The following is an 18,913-nucleotide window of genomic DNA, read 5'->3' on the forward strand; positions in this document are numbered from 1 at the left end:
ACTTTATTTTTGACCTTTTAATCTTCTAGAATTCTTTTTGTTGAAGGAATTAATTAGAGATCTAGCCTTTACATTTTTTTATATTTAATTATTACTCAGCCCAGCAGCATTGATTTGATTATTTGTCTCCTCTGGTATAAAATCCAGTCTGTATAATTTACTGGATTCCCACACATACTTGGATGTGTTTCTGGGTTCTTTCTCTTCCACTGTCTTATCTCTCTGTGTATGGTGTCATATCTAACATATTACCTAGTATAGCTTTGCACTACATATTGTTCGTTAGAAAACGTCAGCCCGGTGTTCCTTTTCAAAATTTTGGATGGTAGTTCCAAAGTTCATCCTTGAGTTTCAGTTTCTGCTCTCTTTCCCGTTTGTCATGCCCTTTGCACTGTGGGTAGCAAGTCATAACACCCGAATGTCTGCCTCTGTAGCTTTTCAAAATGCGCTCTCTGGACCTCTCCAGAATTGTCTCGCCTACCCGTCTCCAGGGCCGCTTTGTAGCCAGAAGTGGGTTTTTCTTCTTTTGGGGTGTTTCAGAAGTAGGAGGACCCCCAGAGTTCCTCTTTACACTAGGGGAAGTCCTGAAGTCGTCTGACTTGGCCAGGGAGACCCGTTTGATCTGGTTCCACCTCTTGTCACCCTCTCTCACATTTGACGTTCTAGCCAAACTGGATTTCCTCCCCGTAGCATGGTCCATGTCGCTGTCAGGCTTTCTGTGCATGCACTTTTCTGCCTTTGACCTCCCCGCCAACTTCGACAGGTCTCTGCCTGCTCGTAATAAGTAGTCATAGGAACTACCACGTAATGAGCACCAGGCAAGACAGCAAATGTTTTAAAATATATTATTTAGGGGCGCCTGGGTGGCGCAGTCGGTTAAGCATCTGACTTCAGCCAGGTCACGATCTCGCGGTCCGTGAGTTCGAGCCCCGCGTCAGGCTCTGGGCTGATGGCTCGGAGCCTGGAGCCTGTTTCCGATTCTGTGTCTCCCTCTCTCTCTGCCCCTCCCCCGTTCATGCTCTGTCTCTCTCAGTCCCAAAAATAAATAAACGTTGAAAAAAAAATTTTTTTTTAAATATATATTATTTAATCATATCCTATGAAATAGATAATATTCTAATTTTGAGATGAGAAGGCTGAGTGAGGTTCATAGGACACATAGCTAGTAAATGCTAAAGTTGGGGTTCACATCCAGGCGTATCTCCAGAGCTTATGTCCTAACTACTCTGTTGTACTGCGTCTCCCCTTTCTCCCCAAGACCCCCAAGTGTTCCCATGGCACCCTGTACCTCACAGGGGGTGTCTCCTCTAAATGATTACCTGTGTGAAGGTGTGGGCATGTGCGTTTCACTACTCTGTCCCCAGCACCTGCCACGTCATATACTCTATGTGACTCACGAGCCATATGATTTATGTGCCTTAATTTTCTATTCAGTGCCAGACACTGTGTATAGGAGAGTGGAGTCTGGAGTAAAAAGCGCACCTAAAAACGGACCCGCCTCTGCTGATGTGGGAGTTGACTCATTCTGGTTGGGACGGGAGCTGGGTTTAGGTTTTGTCTTCAGTGCTTGCCAGCCTGGCATTCCCCAGTAGCTGTTGCCTGTGCCTGAAGGGCGGGCCTGGGTTCTGTTCCGTGTTGCTCTCAGCAGTCCCTGCAGCCGAGTCAGAGAAGGGCTGTTTCTGTTGTCCTGGCCCGGACTCTTTCTTGGGGAGCCTGTGTGCGTGCCTGGGTCTTAGAGGTGGGGCTTTCTCGACGCCTCTGTCCCTCCTCCTCTTGTCAGCTCTGTGTCTGTGGTTGGCCTTAAGCGACAGTTCCCTGCCCCATTCCAGTGGTAGCCTGAGATCCAGGTATAGGATTCTGCACCCCACATGGTTTCCTACCCTAATCCCCAGTGTTAGAGGGTTTTTGCTTGGTTCACCCACCAGCAGAAACAGATCTCTGCCTAGGTCCTGGAGATGAGTTTCCTGCTTCTCATTCAGAGGCAGATGGGTTATATTTCTACTTCTCCCCAGAAACAGTGGAAATTTCCGTGTGTTCTGGGCCAGTAGAGCTTGCTGCCCCAGTAGCTTCAAGCTTTTGCTTAGCATGAGAGGAGGGTGTGGAAAGCGGGGTCAGATAGAGGGTTCTTTTCCGTCTCCTTCTCCACACCCAGCCTTTCTCCTGAGCACCTGGTGACGGCTGGGAGAAAAGAGCTTTCAAGTGAGTCCAGACTCCACTGTATCTGGGGCTCCAGCTTTCCAGACTGACACATTAGACCATACTTAGCCTTTAAGAATGTATTGAAATAGTGTCTGATTTCTTTCTACCAGCTTCTGTGGAGACCACGTCTTCCCCGTGCTTGCCAAAAACAAGAGAGTGTGTGTGCTCCTTCTCTCTTTAGAGGGGCTTGTCCCTCTGGGGAGTTCATGTCACTTGATGGACTTCCAAAATTACTCTCTGATGGCCTCAAGAAGACTTAGGATTTACTAAATTATCTGGCTTTTTCTCACTGGTAGAGTGAGAGAAGTGATCTTCACACATCCTAAGCACAAGCCAATGTGGGTCCCTTATCGTGCTTCCCTGCCTCGCCCCAGAGTGCCCGCTTATTTCACATTTGAAGGAGCCGAGGCCCAGATGGTAACTTGTCCCGTCTATGGCAAAACCGGGGCTAGAACCCAGTCTAGAGCCTCTCTCCACTGAGTGGCAGCTACTTCTGGTTTTCCTTTTTCCATTTTTTTTTTTTTAATCTGGGCTGTAACTCTCCTATATGTGATTCTTAGCACCACTGACTCTTCTGAGGGAGAAAGAGTGAAAAAAGGGCACCCACGTTTAGAAATGATTCCCCTAGGGCCACCTGGGTGGCTCAATTGGTTAAGCGTCCAACTTCGGCTCAGGTCGCGAGTTCAAGCCCCACGTCGGGCTCTGTGCTGACAGCTCAGAACCTGGAGCCTGCTTTGGATTCTGTGTCTGCCTCTCTCTAGTCCTCCTCTACTCATGCTCTCTCTCTCTCTCTCTCTCTCTCTCTCTCTCTCTCTCTCAGGAATAAAGAAACTTAAAAAAAATGTTTTTAAGTAAAAAATAAAGGAATGATTTCCCTTTTGTGCATTAACAATATCAAAGATAATAAACCTTGACATTTAATGCATGATAAAAGCCACAGGGTTTAGAGAATGATTATTTTCAAACTCAGCCTTACACATTTTTACTCTCAAAGGTTGTTGAGTGGTTTTCCCTTCTAAACTAACAGTGGCTCTATTCAAGATGCTGGGGTAATCTAACGTAAATTCTGAATTTTACTGAAGTTTGAGGTCATCCTAAAGATTTTTCTTTTTTTTTTTTTTTTTTTTAATTTTTTTTTCAACGTTTTTTATTTATTTTTGGGACAGAGAGAGACAGAGCATGAACGGGGGAGGGGCAGAGAGAGAGGGAGACACAGAATCGGAAGCAGGTTCCAGGCTCTGAGCCATCAGCCCAGAGCCCGACGCGGGGCTCGAACTCACGGACCGCGAGATCGTGACCTGGCTGAAGTCGGACGCTTAACCGACTGCGCCACCCAGGCGCCCCAAGATTTTTCTACATTAATTATGTGTTTGGTTACTCTAATAAAATTTGCTTTCTAAATTCAGTGTTTTCTGCATTCTCTATGGAAGCTGAGACTCCCGAGTAGCAAGGGATTTTTAAAAAAATTTTTTAATGTTTATTTATTTTTGAGAGAGAGACAGAGCGCGAATGAACACGAGTGGGGGAGGGACAGAGAGAGAGAGGGAGACACAGAATCCGAAGCAGGCTCCAGACTCTGAGCTGTCAGCACAGAGTCCGACGTGGGGCTCAAACTCATGAACTGCGAGATGACCCATGAGCCGAAGTCGGACACTTAACCAACTAAGCCACCCAGGCGCCCCAGCAAGGGATTTTTTTTTAATCTTATAAGCACTTGTTTTTGCAGATGAAAAACTACAACCTAGGTGAAGTGACTTAACAAAGGTCATACAGCTCATTGTAGGCAGAGCTAAGACTAGAACGGGGCTCTTCTCTTTCTGATTGGGATGAGGGAGCCACACAGTGGAACATCAAAGCCGTTATAAAGAAAAGATCCATCTTACTAGGGAGTTCTTTTACTCAGATTTTACTTTATAGGATGTCAAAGAATACTCCTTTTTAAGTTGTTTTGTTTTGTTTTGTTTTGTTTTGTTTTGTTTTGTTTTGTTTTAGAGAGGGAGGGAGGAGGGACAGAGGGAGAGGAATCCCAAGCAGGCTCCAGGCTCGGCGCTGAGCCCCACGTGGGGCTTGATCTTGATCCCACGACCCTGGGATTGTGACCCAAGCTGAAATCAAGAGCCTGATGCTCAACCAGCTGAGCCACCCAGGCTCCCCAGAATCTTTCTTTTTATGATAAAACACCAATACAGTTTGAAGAAGAGTGGAAATGAACACTAATTCTTTAAAAAAAAATTTTTTTATTTTAATCTTTATTTTTGAGAGAGAGAGTGTGAGCAGGGGAGGAGCAGAGAGAGAGGGAGACACAGAATCCGAAGCAGACTCCAGACCCCGAGCTGTCAGCATGGAGCCTGACGCAGGGCTGGAACTCCGGAACCGTGAGATCATGACCTGAGCCGAAGTCAGACGCTCAACCAACTGAGCCACCCAGGCGCCCCATGAACATTAATTCTTAAGGCAAAACGATACATTTTTAAAAACAGAATAAAAAAACTCCAGGCTTGGATGTCCGCTTGCTGTCTGCCCGTACGAGGGCCTGAGGAAATCAGAGCAACACTGCCCCACACCCCACTTTATGCCCCATGTGAGTAGCCTGCTAAGGTAATGGGATTGTGGGGGGCTGCAACTTAGTTGGATTTCCATCAGAACATTCCTTTTTTGTGCGAGTTCTCTGGCTCTTTTCCAGGTATGGAAAAACATGTAAAGTTAGCCAATGTCCCCTAGCAGCCACCATTATCTTGCCTTCCTGCCACCAGTAAGCATGTTTTAAATAACAGACTTCCCAGGCTTCTAGTTTAGGCTTGTGGGCCACGTTCAAACCCTGTCCAAAGAATGAAGAAAAAGACCACATCGTTTTACATTCCCACACAAGGCCGGTGGTGCCTTTCCCCTGCCTCCCCCCACCACTCCCCTACTCCCGCGTTATTAAGGTTACACATTGTCTCCTCTGGTCACAGGATTTATTCTTCAGCTGCGGTTTTCCATGTAATATAAAGCTAGTTCTTGCTATCAGAAGCTTGATATTTGGGGGCAAATCCAGTTCTGGCTAGAACTAACATGGTCACAAAGCTTTTTAGTGTGTGTGCCAGTAAATTAACAACATAAAGATAACAAGAGTCTATCACCAAATGATTGGCTTTGAAGGCCATTTGCACATTAACTTTAAAAAGAGCGTTGCCTGTGCATTTCCTCCCCCTTCATCCCCACTTTGGCAAAGTCCCATTAATTTTGTTGAAGGTTTTATTTTCTGCTGAAAATGCAGGAAATTTAGACAACTCTCTTGGAATCCCCCCAAAACTAATACAAACAAGATACATATGCTTCTCTTAAAGAAACTAAAAATAAATGATTTGAAACTATTTAACTGTATAAATTCCCTCTTAAAAGGAAAAGGAAGTTTATACAATGAGGCAACCCTGAGCACTGTTGACAGGGTCAGATCCTCCACAACTGCCAGCCTGTTTGTTAGATGTGAAATCACAGCTTCGCACAGAACCTGTTCAGTGTTCGTTACCAACATGTACAAAAACCGTCAGAAACATCTGAACATGGGACCATTTTTCGGGGTCCTTTTTTTACATTTGAGACTTTGCACGACTAAATAAGTATGTTTTTGGTTTTTTGTTTTTGGGGGGACTCTGGGGGGCTTTTTGGAGAAGAAAGTCTGATCTGGGATCCGTTTCTAGAATGGAAACTGTATGTGCTAAAAACAAAGTCCCATGAATGAAAAAGACATGATATTCTCCACATACTTTGCTGCTCTCCCGGTGAGCCATCAGGTTTTCCCTGAGAGAGCTGATTTTGACACAATACACGGGAAACGTGATTGGTTTTTTTTAAGACACATCTTTTTATAAAAACCTTACATAGTTCCATAAACGTAAGTCAGTTTTTCTATACATGCCCTGTAATGGACCGGTTTTATAAATTAATAGAAGTGGAATTCGGGGCTTATATTTAAGACTAAGAAATGTGATTTCTAATTCTTTATAGTTACAGTAATTGAATTAATTTATCAACTTTGGAAAGGCATTTATCTTTTTCTTTTTATATAATGGCTGAAATTACCATGATTTTTCGTCTTTCAAATACATTATTACTTTTTTAAAAAAACACTCACATGGTGCGGTCCTTACTGTGTGTTACACACTATGTTAAGGGCTTTACAAGTGCTATTTCATTTCATCGTGGAAAAAAAAATCAAATAGCAATCTTCTCTAAATACCATTTGAAATTCTGACACCCGAATGGTGATGTGATTAGATAACATTTAGGTCTGTTTAAATATTGAGATTTGGACAATTCTGAAATTGTAAACTCTTACCAAATTCATGCTTATTTTTCATCTTTGTACAGGTAGTGATTATTGCCCAACAGTGCCTTTTAAAAATGAAGCAGGAAGGATTTCACTTGCTTATTGCCATGCATAGTAGGTACCTGCACCAGAATCCAGTCACAGTAGCAAATAACTTGTAAATTAACCATTGTGAGGATCGTTTTCTGTGGGAATTAGAATTAGATAAAAGTTTGAGAATAGATAATTAGATCTCTTGGAACCATCATTCTGTGCGGAAGTTCTTGCTGCCCAGAAGAGACCATGTGCAGAGATTCAAAGACCCTGCCCCCACTCCCCAGCTACACCTCCCACCCTTTTTCTTACAAGCCACGCCAATCTGCCATCCGTGTGAGCTGTCATACTAGGAGAGCCTCTAACCTACAGTCAGGCATCCCCATGGGAAGCCACATGGAGCAGAGACCTGCTGTCCCCATCAAGGCCAGCCCAGATCATTACCAAACCAAATGATTATTGTTATTCTACACTGCTGAGCTGTGGAGTAGTTTGTCACACGGCAATAGCTAACTGATTTAAAAGTCACAAAACACGATGGAAGGAATAAATGCAAAGGTGCCAACAATGACAACAAATGTAAGTGAATTAAACTCACTGAAAATTCAGAAACTATCAGATTTTTTTTTAATGTTTATTTATTTTTGAGAGAGAGAGAGTGTGTGTGTATGAGCAGGAGAGAGACAGAGAGGGAGGGAGACACAGAATCCAAAGCAGGCTCCAGGTTCCGAGCTGTCAGCACAGAGCCCGACGCAGGGCTTGAATCCACGAGCCGCGAGATCATGACCTGAGCCTAAGTCAGATGCTCAACGGACTGAGCCACCCAGGCGGCCCACAGATTAGATTTACAAACTCTGAAACCTAGCTATATAGTTGCTTTTAAGTATATATGTTTCTAGTAACACAGACAGTTTGAAAATTAAAGGCTTGAAAGTTAAAGATATACCTGGCAAATGTTAAAAAAAAAAAAATGAAGATGGTACAACAATGTTAATATCAGTAAAACACATAAAATAAACAATATGGATTGAGAGAAACAGTAGATAGTGATAAAAATGTGTTGTTGTTTTTTTAAAGATGACCATCATGGACCTAGAGTCGCTCTGAATATGTGAATCGCTTGGAGGAATAGATAAATCCTTTCTTATCTGGGGAAATTTTGACATAACTGTCCAGAAGTGATGAATCTTTCAGACAATGACTATTAAATGGGATGATTATATATGTGGATGAGAAACTCAGTCATAAGCCTTCCTACATGGCAGTGTACATGTGTTGTCATTGCTCTTTAAGCAACAATCTGGCAACATCTATTCACAATACAAATTCAATATTTTCAGCAGTCCCTTTCCTGGAACCTGTCCCAGAGAGGTGGAAGGACAGATATAAGTCCCAAGGACAGACAGAAGACAGACGTAAAGGCAGGTCTACCGATACACTTACTGTATCATTGCCGGTAGAAACGAGGAGACAGGAATTGATTGGATGGCCATTAGTAAGAGAATGTTGTGATGTATTTTACATATGCAATAAACTGATAATACATTGTTCCTATTTTACTTTTGAGACCAGTTTTCTTCTAGAATGATTAAAAAATAAAACTGCCCTTATTTCCTTGTGTAGATCTACCATCCAATCTGGTTTTAGACTCATTCTAATGCCTGAAGAAATTGTTGTACATTTCTCACAGTACAGGTGTCTCCTACATTTTCTCAGCTTATTTTAGTGTGAAAGAAATCTCTATTTCACCTTCACATTTGAAAGATATTTTTGCTAGCTATAGAATTCTTCTTTGACTCTTCTTCAGCACTGTATCCATGCCCCTCCGTTTAGATCAGCTTGTGTAGTTTCTCCAAGCCATCTCGTATAATTCCTATCCTTGTGTCTCGTACTTAATGTGTTTTTGTCTTTGGCTTTCAAAGTTTCATATGGTGTATCTGGATGTGTGTTTTGTTTTGTTTTGTTTTGTTTTGTTTTGTTTTGTTTTGGGTGCATTTGTGGGGGGATATTCTCTGAGCTTCTTAGATCATTGTTTGATTCTTTCATTATTTTAATGCTCAGCCATTATCTCTTCAAGACTCTGTGAAGTCTGCTATTGAACCCACCTAGGTGTTCTTTACTGCTGATATATATAGATATATATATAGATATATATATATAGATATATATATTATATATAGGAATATATATTATATGTATATTAGCAGTAAATATATATATATTTATATATATATATAAGTAAATATATATATAGGAATATATATATAATAGAGAGAGAGAGAGAGAGAGAGAGAGAGAGCGCGAGCAGGGTGGGGAGAGAAGGGGACAGAAGATCTGAAGTGGGCCCTGCGCTGACAGCCAATGTGGGGCTTGAACTCATGAACTGTGAGATCATAACCTGATGAGTTATGTTGGACACTTAACGAACTGAGCCACCCAGGGACCCCTATATTTTTTAAAATTCTAGCATTTGCATTTGTCACTTTCTTACAGTTTTCAGCTCTACTAAAATTCCCCATCAATCATGATAGATTTTGTAAATTATAGTTCTTTAAAATTTCTTGTTAGATATTCTTAATATCTTTCTGTCAGTCTGATAATGCTGGTTACTTTGATTCTTGGATGTGAGTTGTTTTTATTTGGTTTTTGTTTCTTTGTCTTGCACATTTTGATTGAATGCTGGACATTATATTTTGTATACATTGTACAGGTGGAGATAAGTTGTGTGCAAATAAGTGTAGCTTTTTGTCTGCTGGACCAGATAGTAAATATTGTTCACTTTGCAGGCCATACCGTCTTTGAGGTATACTTTATCTGACACTAATAGATCAGATCATTTCTTTCAATTAATATTTGCATGGTATATCTTTTTATCATCCTTTTGCTTTTGACCTAACTATATTTTGAAGTGAGTTCTATTTGAGATTTCTTGGGGCTAGCATATATTGAGTCTTGTGTTCTTATCCACTCTGCAAAGCTTTGAGTTTTAATTATTTACACCATTTGCAATTAATGTAATTACTGATAGATAGTTTAGAGCTTAAGTCTGCCATTTTACTTTCTGTTTTCTGTTTGTTCCCTATTTTTCGTATGTCTGTCTTATTTTTCTGCCTTCCTGTAGATACTTGAACACTTTTTTAGAATTCCATTTTGATGTATGTATATACTGTTTTTGTGTGGATCTCTGTGTAGATTTGTTCTAAACAGTATACATACATAACTTGTCACAATCTAGTATTGTTGACATTTAACAGTTCAAGAGAGAAGTAGAAACTTTTTCTGTCTTTACATCCCTTTGCCCTCCCTGGTTTATAGTATAATTGTCTTAGATCTTCGCTTATAAACATCAAGAACCACATCAGACAATGTTATAATTTTTTGCTGTAACTTTCAGACATAATTTAGAAAACTCAAGAGGAAAAGGAAAGTGTTGTATTTCCCTATATTTTTGCTCTTTCCGTCGTTCTTTCTTCCAAGAGATTTGTTGATTGCTTTTGCTGTCTTGTAACTATTTCATGTTTAGATTCCCAAAGACTATTGACTGGGGAAAAAGAGACAAAACAGTAGGCTATTTATCTGTCAACAGAAAGATCAAAATGCCAGTGTAGAGAAGTGAGGTCATGTTCTGAATGAGGCACTTTTCTTGGAATTGGTAAGACCCAACCACCACCTTACACTGTGGAAGTCTAATGATTTAGGGTGATGCCATATGGGAATACCAACAAGAGGTTAGTAAGTAAGGGCTTCAGTAAGCACCACATTTCCTCCTAGATTGGTGAGTCTATGATTTATTATTTCAGTTTCTAATTGTGACTGAGTTCAAAAGATTTTTACTCAAATACTGTGGTAAGTGATCGACCTGATTCTAAAGATTCTTGACAAAAATAATCAGAAAAATAATCTAAAGATTCTTGACAAATGGTCTCTTTTGCATTATCTTTTCAATGTCGTTATAATTTTAAAGCAGTTACTCTTGGTCTGATTAATTCTGTGTTAACGAGAAGAACACTGCGTGTGTGTGTGTTTTCTTTCTTTGTCAGGCACAAGACCTAAATGTCATCGAAGAAGTGATTCGAATGATGTTAGAGATCATCAATTCCTGCCTGACAAATTCTCTTCACCACAATCCAAACTTGGTGTATGCACTGCTTTACAAGCGAGATCTCTTTGAACAGTTTCGAACTCATCCTTCATTTCAGGATATAATGCAAAATATCGATCTGGTAAGTGTAAATGGAGATCCCACGATTCTTTTTTGAGTGTTAAAAAAGTTGAACAAACTTTGATAAAAAAAAAAACTACATAAGTGAGAATCCCTTCTTTGAACATAAACTAGATTTGTAGTCTGTTCTGCCATAACAATTATTGTATTCCGTGTGCATTACACACTATTTAATAGAATCGAGATCATACTTTATACAGAATATATTCTGCCGTACTTACTTAGCATTTAGATCATCAACATTTTTCTGTGGTATCATCAATTATTTGAAAATCTCACGTTTTAGTATCTGTGTGACGTATAAGATAACGGATGTCCCAAAAGAATATTTAACCATTATTCCATTTGTGTTCATTTTGGGTGTTTCACATATTTTATATTATTTCATAATTAATGAACAGTTTATAAATAAATCGTATTTCCCCTGTATTCAGTTATATTTTTGGTATGGTCTTAGAACTGGAATTGTACTAGTTTTTATTTTTGGAGGATATCACTATTTTTAAAACTCAACACACGCTGCCAAACTGCTCTCCAGAAACAATGGGCAGAAACACCTGTAAATCCAGAAACACCTGTAAATCATCTTATTTCCACGAGTGATCTACGAAAGGATGTGTCTCACTACACTCTTCTTGCAGCTTTGAGTAGTACAATTATTTTAATATTTGTCTTTTTATATCAGAACTGGTATTTCATTATCATTTTTATGTGAATTTCTCTGGTAAGTATGGCTGAACACTCTTCCCAGGTTTATAACCTTTCTGTCCTTTCTAAAAATGTTTTTGCTGTATTTTCTATTGCTGTATTAATGTTTTCCAGTTCAGTTTGGTTCCACCACTATTTCCTTTTTTTCTCACAGATTAATCTCCTACTAATTAACTTAACATACTAGGGAAAAGCTTAAAGAAAGTAGCCAGAAAATATGTTCAGTAGTTTATCAAGCAAACCAAATACCATGAGCAGGTAGCATCGACCCTGGAAAGCAACCAGCCTTTCCTATTGGTAATTTATTTATTGTAGTAGAGCAAATGATAAGAAAAAAATCATCCATATATAATAGGATCATCTTATTAAATGCTAAAGATATTGCATGAAAACAAACACTTCTGAGGAAACTGTGAATAGGATATTTCTTTTTTGATTTTTTTATTTTATAATATCAGTATAACTAAAATACAGTGTTCTGTTATTTTGAGGTATACAATATAGTGATTCAACAGTTCTGTACATTACTCAGTGTTCATCATGGTAAGTGTACTCTTAATCCCTTCACACAGTTCACCCATGCCCCCACCTACCGCCACCCTGGCGATCACCTGTTCTCTCTAGTTAAGAGTCTGTTTTTTGGTTTGTCTCTTTTTTCCTTTCTTCATTTGCTTTGTTTCTTAAATTCCACATATGAGTGAAACGACACAGTTTTTGTCTTTTTGTGACTTACTTCATTAGCATGATACCCTCTGAATCCATCCATGCCATTGCAAATGGCAAGATTTCACTCTTTTTTGTGGCTGAATAATATTCCATTGTGTATATATACTCCACATCTTCTTTATCCATTCATCTGTGATGGACACTTGAGTTTCCATAATTTGACTGTTGTTAATAATGCTGCAGTGAACACAGGGGTGCATATTTCTTTTCTAATTAGTGTTTTTGTGATTCCACACCCGTTTCTTGAGTAATTAATCTGACTCACAATACCAGGCACAAGAGTAAACTGAAGAGCCAACATCCTTGTCCTTATATTACTTACATTCAGAAAAACATTCAATAATTAAATTCTTTTTGTTGTTTGTTTATTTTTGAGAGAGAGAGAGAGAGTGAGCGAGCATGAGCAAGGGAGGGGCAGAGAGAGAGAGAGAACAGAGGATCCAAGCGGGCTCTGTGCTCATAGCAGTGAGCCCAGTGCAGGGCTTGAACTCATGACCCGTGAGATCATGACCTGAGCTGAAGTCAGATGCTCAACGAACTGAGCCACCCAGGTGCCCCTCGATAGTTAAATTCTTACACGGTTTAAGTATGTGAGTTTGGTCATAAGGAAGCACAGGCACATACCCTTTTCTGAGATGTACGCCCAGAAGTGGGATTGCTTAGTAGGTAACATGTGTTATGCCAGAGTGCTTTCCGTGGGGGGCTACTGTTGACTCTCTGACCAGTGGTGTACGAGAGGTTCTGTTACTTCACATGCACTTAGTTTTGTCAGTTTTGTGATAGCACCTCATTATAGTCCTAATTTGCAATTTCTTGATGACCACCGAGGATGAGCATTTCTTCCCTCACCTCTTAACGGGTTTCCGCTATTATGAGTTTCCATTCAAATCCTTTGCCAGGTTTTCTGTTGTTTATCTTTGTGCAGATACTTGATGTGTTCTGGATTCTAGGCCTTTCTTGATGATGTGTTACACGCATCCAGTCATGGACACAGCGACAGACTTTCAGCCATAACTCTAAAACTCCTCGCGAAATGGTCAAGCAGATCAGATCAAGTTTTTGTTTCCATTCTCTTCTTGGAGACCTGCTTTCTGCCCCAGTTACACGGTGCTCTGGTTCTCCTGCCCGGTTGCAACATCTTCCTGGGAATTTCCTTCCCCTGTCTCCTTCGGCTAACTTTGGCTCCTGTGTCTTCCTCTTTCTCGGCTGACCGCGTCACGTTGGCAAGAGTGTATACTGCGTAGTAGCTTTCTGGAAAAAGGGTGTACGTGAAGTATATTTCATTTTAACCTTCAATTTATAGATAAAACCAGCTTAGAGAGATTTTACCTTGCTCACAGTCACATATTCATAAAGTCACAGAGACAGGACTTAGACCAGGCAGTTTGATGACAAAGCCCATGCCCATGTGTGAAATCACCATGCCCACCTACTGAACCCCTGACTAAATGCTCCCACAGTTTCTCGTACACTGCTTAAAAACATCTAGTCCTATCCACAGAGATTTCACCATTTCCTTTCTCTCTCAGGATCACGTCTAATGATGTCTGATCGGTCTTTATTCCACCAGTGTTAGAACTGAGGATCCTTCTCAGTAACCAGGCAGATGACATCCTTAAAAAAATATCTCAGAAGGGCCATATTGGTTTTTGAAGAGACACACGAGAACCTTGCAGAGAGAACCATGCAGGAAACATCGTTTCCTTGGAAAGATGTAAAAACCAGAGTGAAGGTGAGGAAACAGAAGGGACCTCGCTGTGCTTTCACACGGTGCGTGACCACGTGGAAATGAAGCAGCGTGTTAACTGGACATCCACCCAGCGCTCGCTCTCCTGAGCTTGAGGGGCAAAATGGTCGGCCCAAGGTCACTTAGCCAGTAGGTCACTCAGCCAGGCCTCGAATCCAGGTGTTCTTACCAGAGACTCTCTATGCTTGCAGCATTCACTTGAATAAACCTGACGTAAGATTTCAAACGAGCAGGTTTTCCAACAACTTTTTGTTGAATACTGCCGTCCAAAATAGTGCAGGGCACAATGGAAGATCATTCAAAAAGCATTTTAAACTCTTTTACATATTTTGGAAAGAATGCCACGATAGAGATAAAAATAACATCCCTACTTTTTGTCTCTCTCAGCACTTTGCCTTCCCCTCCGCTGCCCTAAATGCCCCTGAAATTTGGCTCGAGCAAGCCGTTGCTCTATCTTTTTTCGTGGAGTTAACCTTGAAAAGTGTGGGTAGACTATGAATTGCTGTTATTTTTAGCTGACAGGCAGTTCAGAGTTGATATTTTTCATTGAGACATTCAGCAATGTTGAATATCTAAGACGGGAGAGACTAACCTTGGAGCACTTTTAACTTCCACGGAAGGAGATCGACATGTGTTTCAAGTGGCCAAATTTCTATTAGCCACTGCCACATATCCTTCCCGTCTAACCCATAAAGTGATATGATCTGGCTGAATTAAGTAGCAGGACAATCAAATTACCGCACCAAATGAGAGAAGACGTGAAAGAAATCTCATGGCTGCATATAAGTAAGGAACAGAGGCAACGAACAGTCAAGTTGTATAGTGTGGTAAAGGCAAGAACTATTTTTATCTCTGGACAGTGTAAAATTCATGTTAGATTTTGTGTATTTCCAAACCTGACCATCCTTGCTGGGCTCCAGACTAGTGCATTCTGTTGTCTACCTAACAATCCCACATAGGGGCACCTGGGTGGCTCAGTCAGTTGAGCGTCTGACTTCGGCTCAGGTCATGATTGTGGTCTGGGAGTTCGAGCCCCGCGTCGGGCTCTGTGCTGACAGATCAGAGCCTGGAGCCTGTTTCAGATTCTGTGTCTCCCTCTCTCTCTGACCCTCCCCCGTTCATGCTCTGTCTCTCTCTGTCTCAAAAATAAATAAACGTTTAAAAAAAATTAAAAAAAAAACAATCCCACAAATTTTGAACAAGGTTAAATCACAATTCTTTTGTTTTCTTCAAAAAATGAAACAGAATGAATCAACTCTTTCTTCTGCAGTTTTCCTGATCTCAGTAAATGACATCAATATCTACCCAATTGCTTAAGGGAAAAAAAAAAGGGAGGAAGAATGAGTGCTGGTTGGAATAAGGGTGGGAAATTGCAAACCAAAAGAGCACAGTCAGAGAAGTCCTGTCTCTGAGAAGGTGCATCTGAGCTAGGACTTGAAGGAGGTAGAGAGTAAGCCAGGCAGATATCTGGGGTTAGAGTGTCCCAGGCAAAGAGAACATAGGAGTGGGATCAGGGTATGTCTGTGTCTCCCTCAGGAGCAAAAGGTAGGCCTGCTTACTGACCATTATAAAAGATTTGGGCTCCCTAAGCTCACGGTTCTCTTCCTATAATATAAGCTACTGCATGGGGGTGGGGAGGGGGGGTCATCCAGCTTCTTCAAACCACCTTTGTGCAAACTGGGGCTTGCAGAACCTGTGAAAAAAGGCCAGTGCTCTGGTTGCTGCTGTTGCTTGACTAATAACTGCCCTTCATCACTGACCCAGAAATCTCCATATCCTTCCAAGATCCGCAAAATGGTAACTTGCAGGTGGGGCCAAATTCTTCAGGTCTTCACGTGGGAAAGGGTATTTCAAAGGTAGACTGGTAAGTGCAAGATGTCTATTATAAACTCTAGGCCAACCACAAAAAGTGAGAAAGAGAGAACTGGTCAGCCAAAGATGGAGATAAAATAAAATCATAAGATTATATTTAATCCAAAGGCAAGTTTAAAGCAAAACAAATAATAGTAGAAAGGGGTGCCTGGGTGGCTCCGTCAGTTAATCGTCCCATTCGATTTCTGCTCAGGTCACGATTCTCACAGTTCACTAAATTGAGCCCTGCATCAGGCTCCGCGCTGACAGCAAGGATCCTGCTTGGGATTTGCTGTCTCCCCCTCTCTCTCTGCCCCTCCCCTGCATGTGCGCTCACTCGTGCATACACACTCTCTCTCAAAGTAAACTTTTAAAAAGTCGCAATGATAATAATAGTGGCACAGTGAGAAAACAGGCAATGCGATAAATTTAAATCCAGCCCTGTCAATAACCGCATTTAGTGCCTCAATTAAAAGAGAGTCTTCAGACTGGATAAAAGGTAGAATCTAACTCTGTGCTGTCGGTAAGAAACTCACTGTAAGTAGAAAGAGCTAGACAGGTTAAAAGTAAAAGACCGAAAGAAGTTTGATCATGCAAGCACTAATTAAAAGAAAGCTGGAGTGACTATGTTATCAGCAAAGTGGACTTCGGAAAAAAGAACATTACCAGAGATAAAGAGGACACCATGTAACAATAAAGAGGTCAATTTACCAAGGAGACATAACAATCCCAGATGTGGACGCACCTAACAACAGGGCTTTCAAAATACACGAAGCAAAAACTGATAGACTTGCAAGAAAAAATAAGCACATCCGTAATTATAATTAGAGAATTCAACACTTCTGTCTCAATAACTAATACAGTAAATAGAAAATTAGTAATGATACGGAAGACCCAAGCAATACTACCAACTTGATTTCACTGACAATTATAGAACATCCCACCTGTCATCATCAGTGCATCTGGAACAGTCACTGAGATAGAGCACAGACAGGAAATAAAACAAACCTCAACAAATTTTAAAGACTTGAAATCATATAGAATATGTTCTTTGACCACAAGGAAATTAAACTAGAAATCAGTAAGAAAGATATCTGGAAAATACCCCCAAATATTCAGAAAGTAACAGTGTACTTATGCATCACAAAGAGGAGGTCAAAAGTAAAAAGACCTTTTTTTAAATTTATTGTTTAATTTACATGCAAGTTAGTTAGCATCTAGTGCAACAATGATTTCAGGAGTAGATTCCTTAATGCCCCTTCCCCATTTAGCCCATCCCCCCTCCCACAACCCCTCCAGCAACCCTCTGTTCTCCATATTTAAGAGTCTCTTATGTTTTTGTCCCCCTCCCTGTTTTTATATTATTTTTGCTTCCCTTCCCTTGTGTTCATCTGTTCTGTGTCTTAAAGTCCTCATATGAGTGAAGTCATATGAAATTTGTCTTTCTCTGACTAATTTCGCTTAGCATAATACCCTCCAGTTCCATCCACATAGTTGCAAATGGCAAGATTTTATTCTTTTTGATTGTCAAGTAACATTCCATTTTATATATATATATATATATACCACATTTTCTTTATCCATTCATCCGTCAGTGGACATTTGGGCTCTTTCCATACTTTGGCTATTGTCAATAGCACTGCTATAAACATTGGGGTGCATGTGCCCCTTCGAAACAGCACACCTGTATCCCTTGGATAAATGCCTAGTAGTGCAGTTGCTAGGTCGTAGGGTAGTTCTATTTTTAATTTTTTGAGGAACCTCCAGACTGTTTTCCAGAGTAGCTGCACCAGTTTGCATTCCCACCAGCAGTGCAAAAGAGATCCCCCTTTTCCGCATCCTGGCCAACATCTGTCGTTGCCTGAGTTGTTCATGTTAGCCATTCTGACGGGTGTGAGGTGGTATCTCATTGTGGTTTTGATTTGTATTTCCCTGATGATGAGTGATGCTGAGCATTTTTTCATGTGTCGACTGGCCATCTGGATGTCTTCTTTGGAGAAGTGTCTATTCATGTCTTTGCCCATTTCTTCACTGGATTATTTGGTTTTTGGGTGTTGAGTTTGGTAAGTTCTTTATAGATTTTGGACACTAACCCTTTACCTGATATGTCATTTGCAAATATCTTCTCCCATTCCGTCGGTTGCCCTTTAGTTTTGCTGATTGCTGTGCAGAGCTTTTTATTTTGAGGAGGTCCCACTAGTTCATTTTTGCTTTTCTTTCACTTGCCTCCGGAGACATGTTGAGTAAGAAGTTGCTGTGGCCAAGGTCAAAGAGGTTTTTGCCTGCTTTCTCCTCGAGGATTTTGATGGCTTCCTGTCTTAGGTCTTTCATCCATTTTGAGTTCATTTTTGTGTATGGTGTAAGAAAGTGGTCCAGGTTCATTTTTCTGCATGCCGCTGTCCAGTTTTCCCAGCACCATTTGCTGAAGAGACTGTCTTTATTCCATTGGATATTCTTTCCTGCTTTGTCAAAGATGAGTTGCCCATACGTTTGTGGGTCCATTTCTGAGTTGTCTATTCTGTTCTATTGATATGAGTGTTTGTTCTTGTGCCAGGACCATACTGTCTTGATGATTACAGCTTTTTGATATTTCTTGAAGTCCAGGATTGTGATACCTCCAGCTTCAGTTTTCTTTTTCAAGATTACTTTGGCTATTCGGGGACTTTTCTGGTTCCATACAAATTTTAGGATTGTTTGTTCTAGTTCTGTGAAGAATGCTGGTGTTATTTTGATAGGGATTGCATTGAATATGTAGATTGCTTTGGGTAGTATCGACATTTTAACAATATTTGTTCTTCCTCTCCAGGAGCATGGACTCTTTTTCCATTTCTTTGTGTCTTCTTCAATTTCTTTCATAAGCTTTCTATAGTCTTCAGTGTAGAGATTTTTCATCTCTTTGGTTAGGTTTATTCTTAAGTGTTTTATGGTTTTTGGTACAGTTATCAATGGGATCAATTCCTTGATTTCTCTTTCTGCTGCTTCATTATTGATGTATAGAAATGTAACGGATTTCTGTGCATTGATTTTATATCCTGCGACTTTGCTGAATTCGTGGATTAGTTCAAGTAGTTTTTTGGTGGAATCTTTTGGGTTTTCCATATAAAGTATCGTGTCA

At 40.5% G+C, this 18,913-nt stretch overlaps 1 protein-coding gene across 5 annotated transcripts in view; it reads left to right on the top strand.

Moving 5' to 3' along the window:
• Positions 1-18,913, top strand: part of DYM (dymeclin) — a 360,650-nt gene that overhangs the window by 284,176 nt on the left and 57,561 nt on the right. For all 5 annotated transcript variants that reach the window (XM_040478872.1, XM_040478871.1, XM_040478874.1 and 2 more), the window contains one exon: positions 10,585-10,767. In XM_040478872.1, the coding sequence (XP_040334806.1) occupies positions 10,585-10,767 (183 nt within the window). The remainder of the gene's footprint in view (positions 1-10,584; positions 10,768-18,913) is intronic.

The sequence above is a fragment of the Herpailurus yagouaroundi genome, unplaced genomic scaffold (assembly GCF_014898765.1).
Source record: "Herpailurus yagouaroundi ecotype Mexico unplaced genomic scaffold, PumYag 142, whole genome shotgun sequence".
In the NCBI taxonomy this organism is placed as follows: domain Eukaryota; kingdom Metazoa; phylum Chordata; class Mammalia; order Carnivora; family Felidae; genus Herpailurus; species Herpailurus yagouaroundi.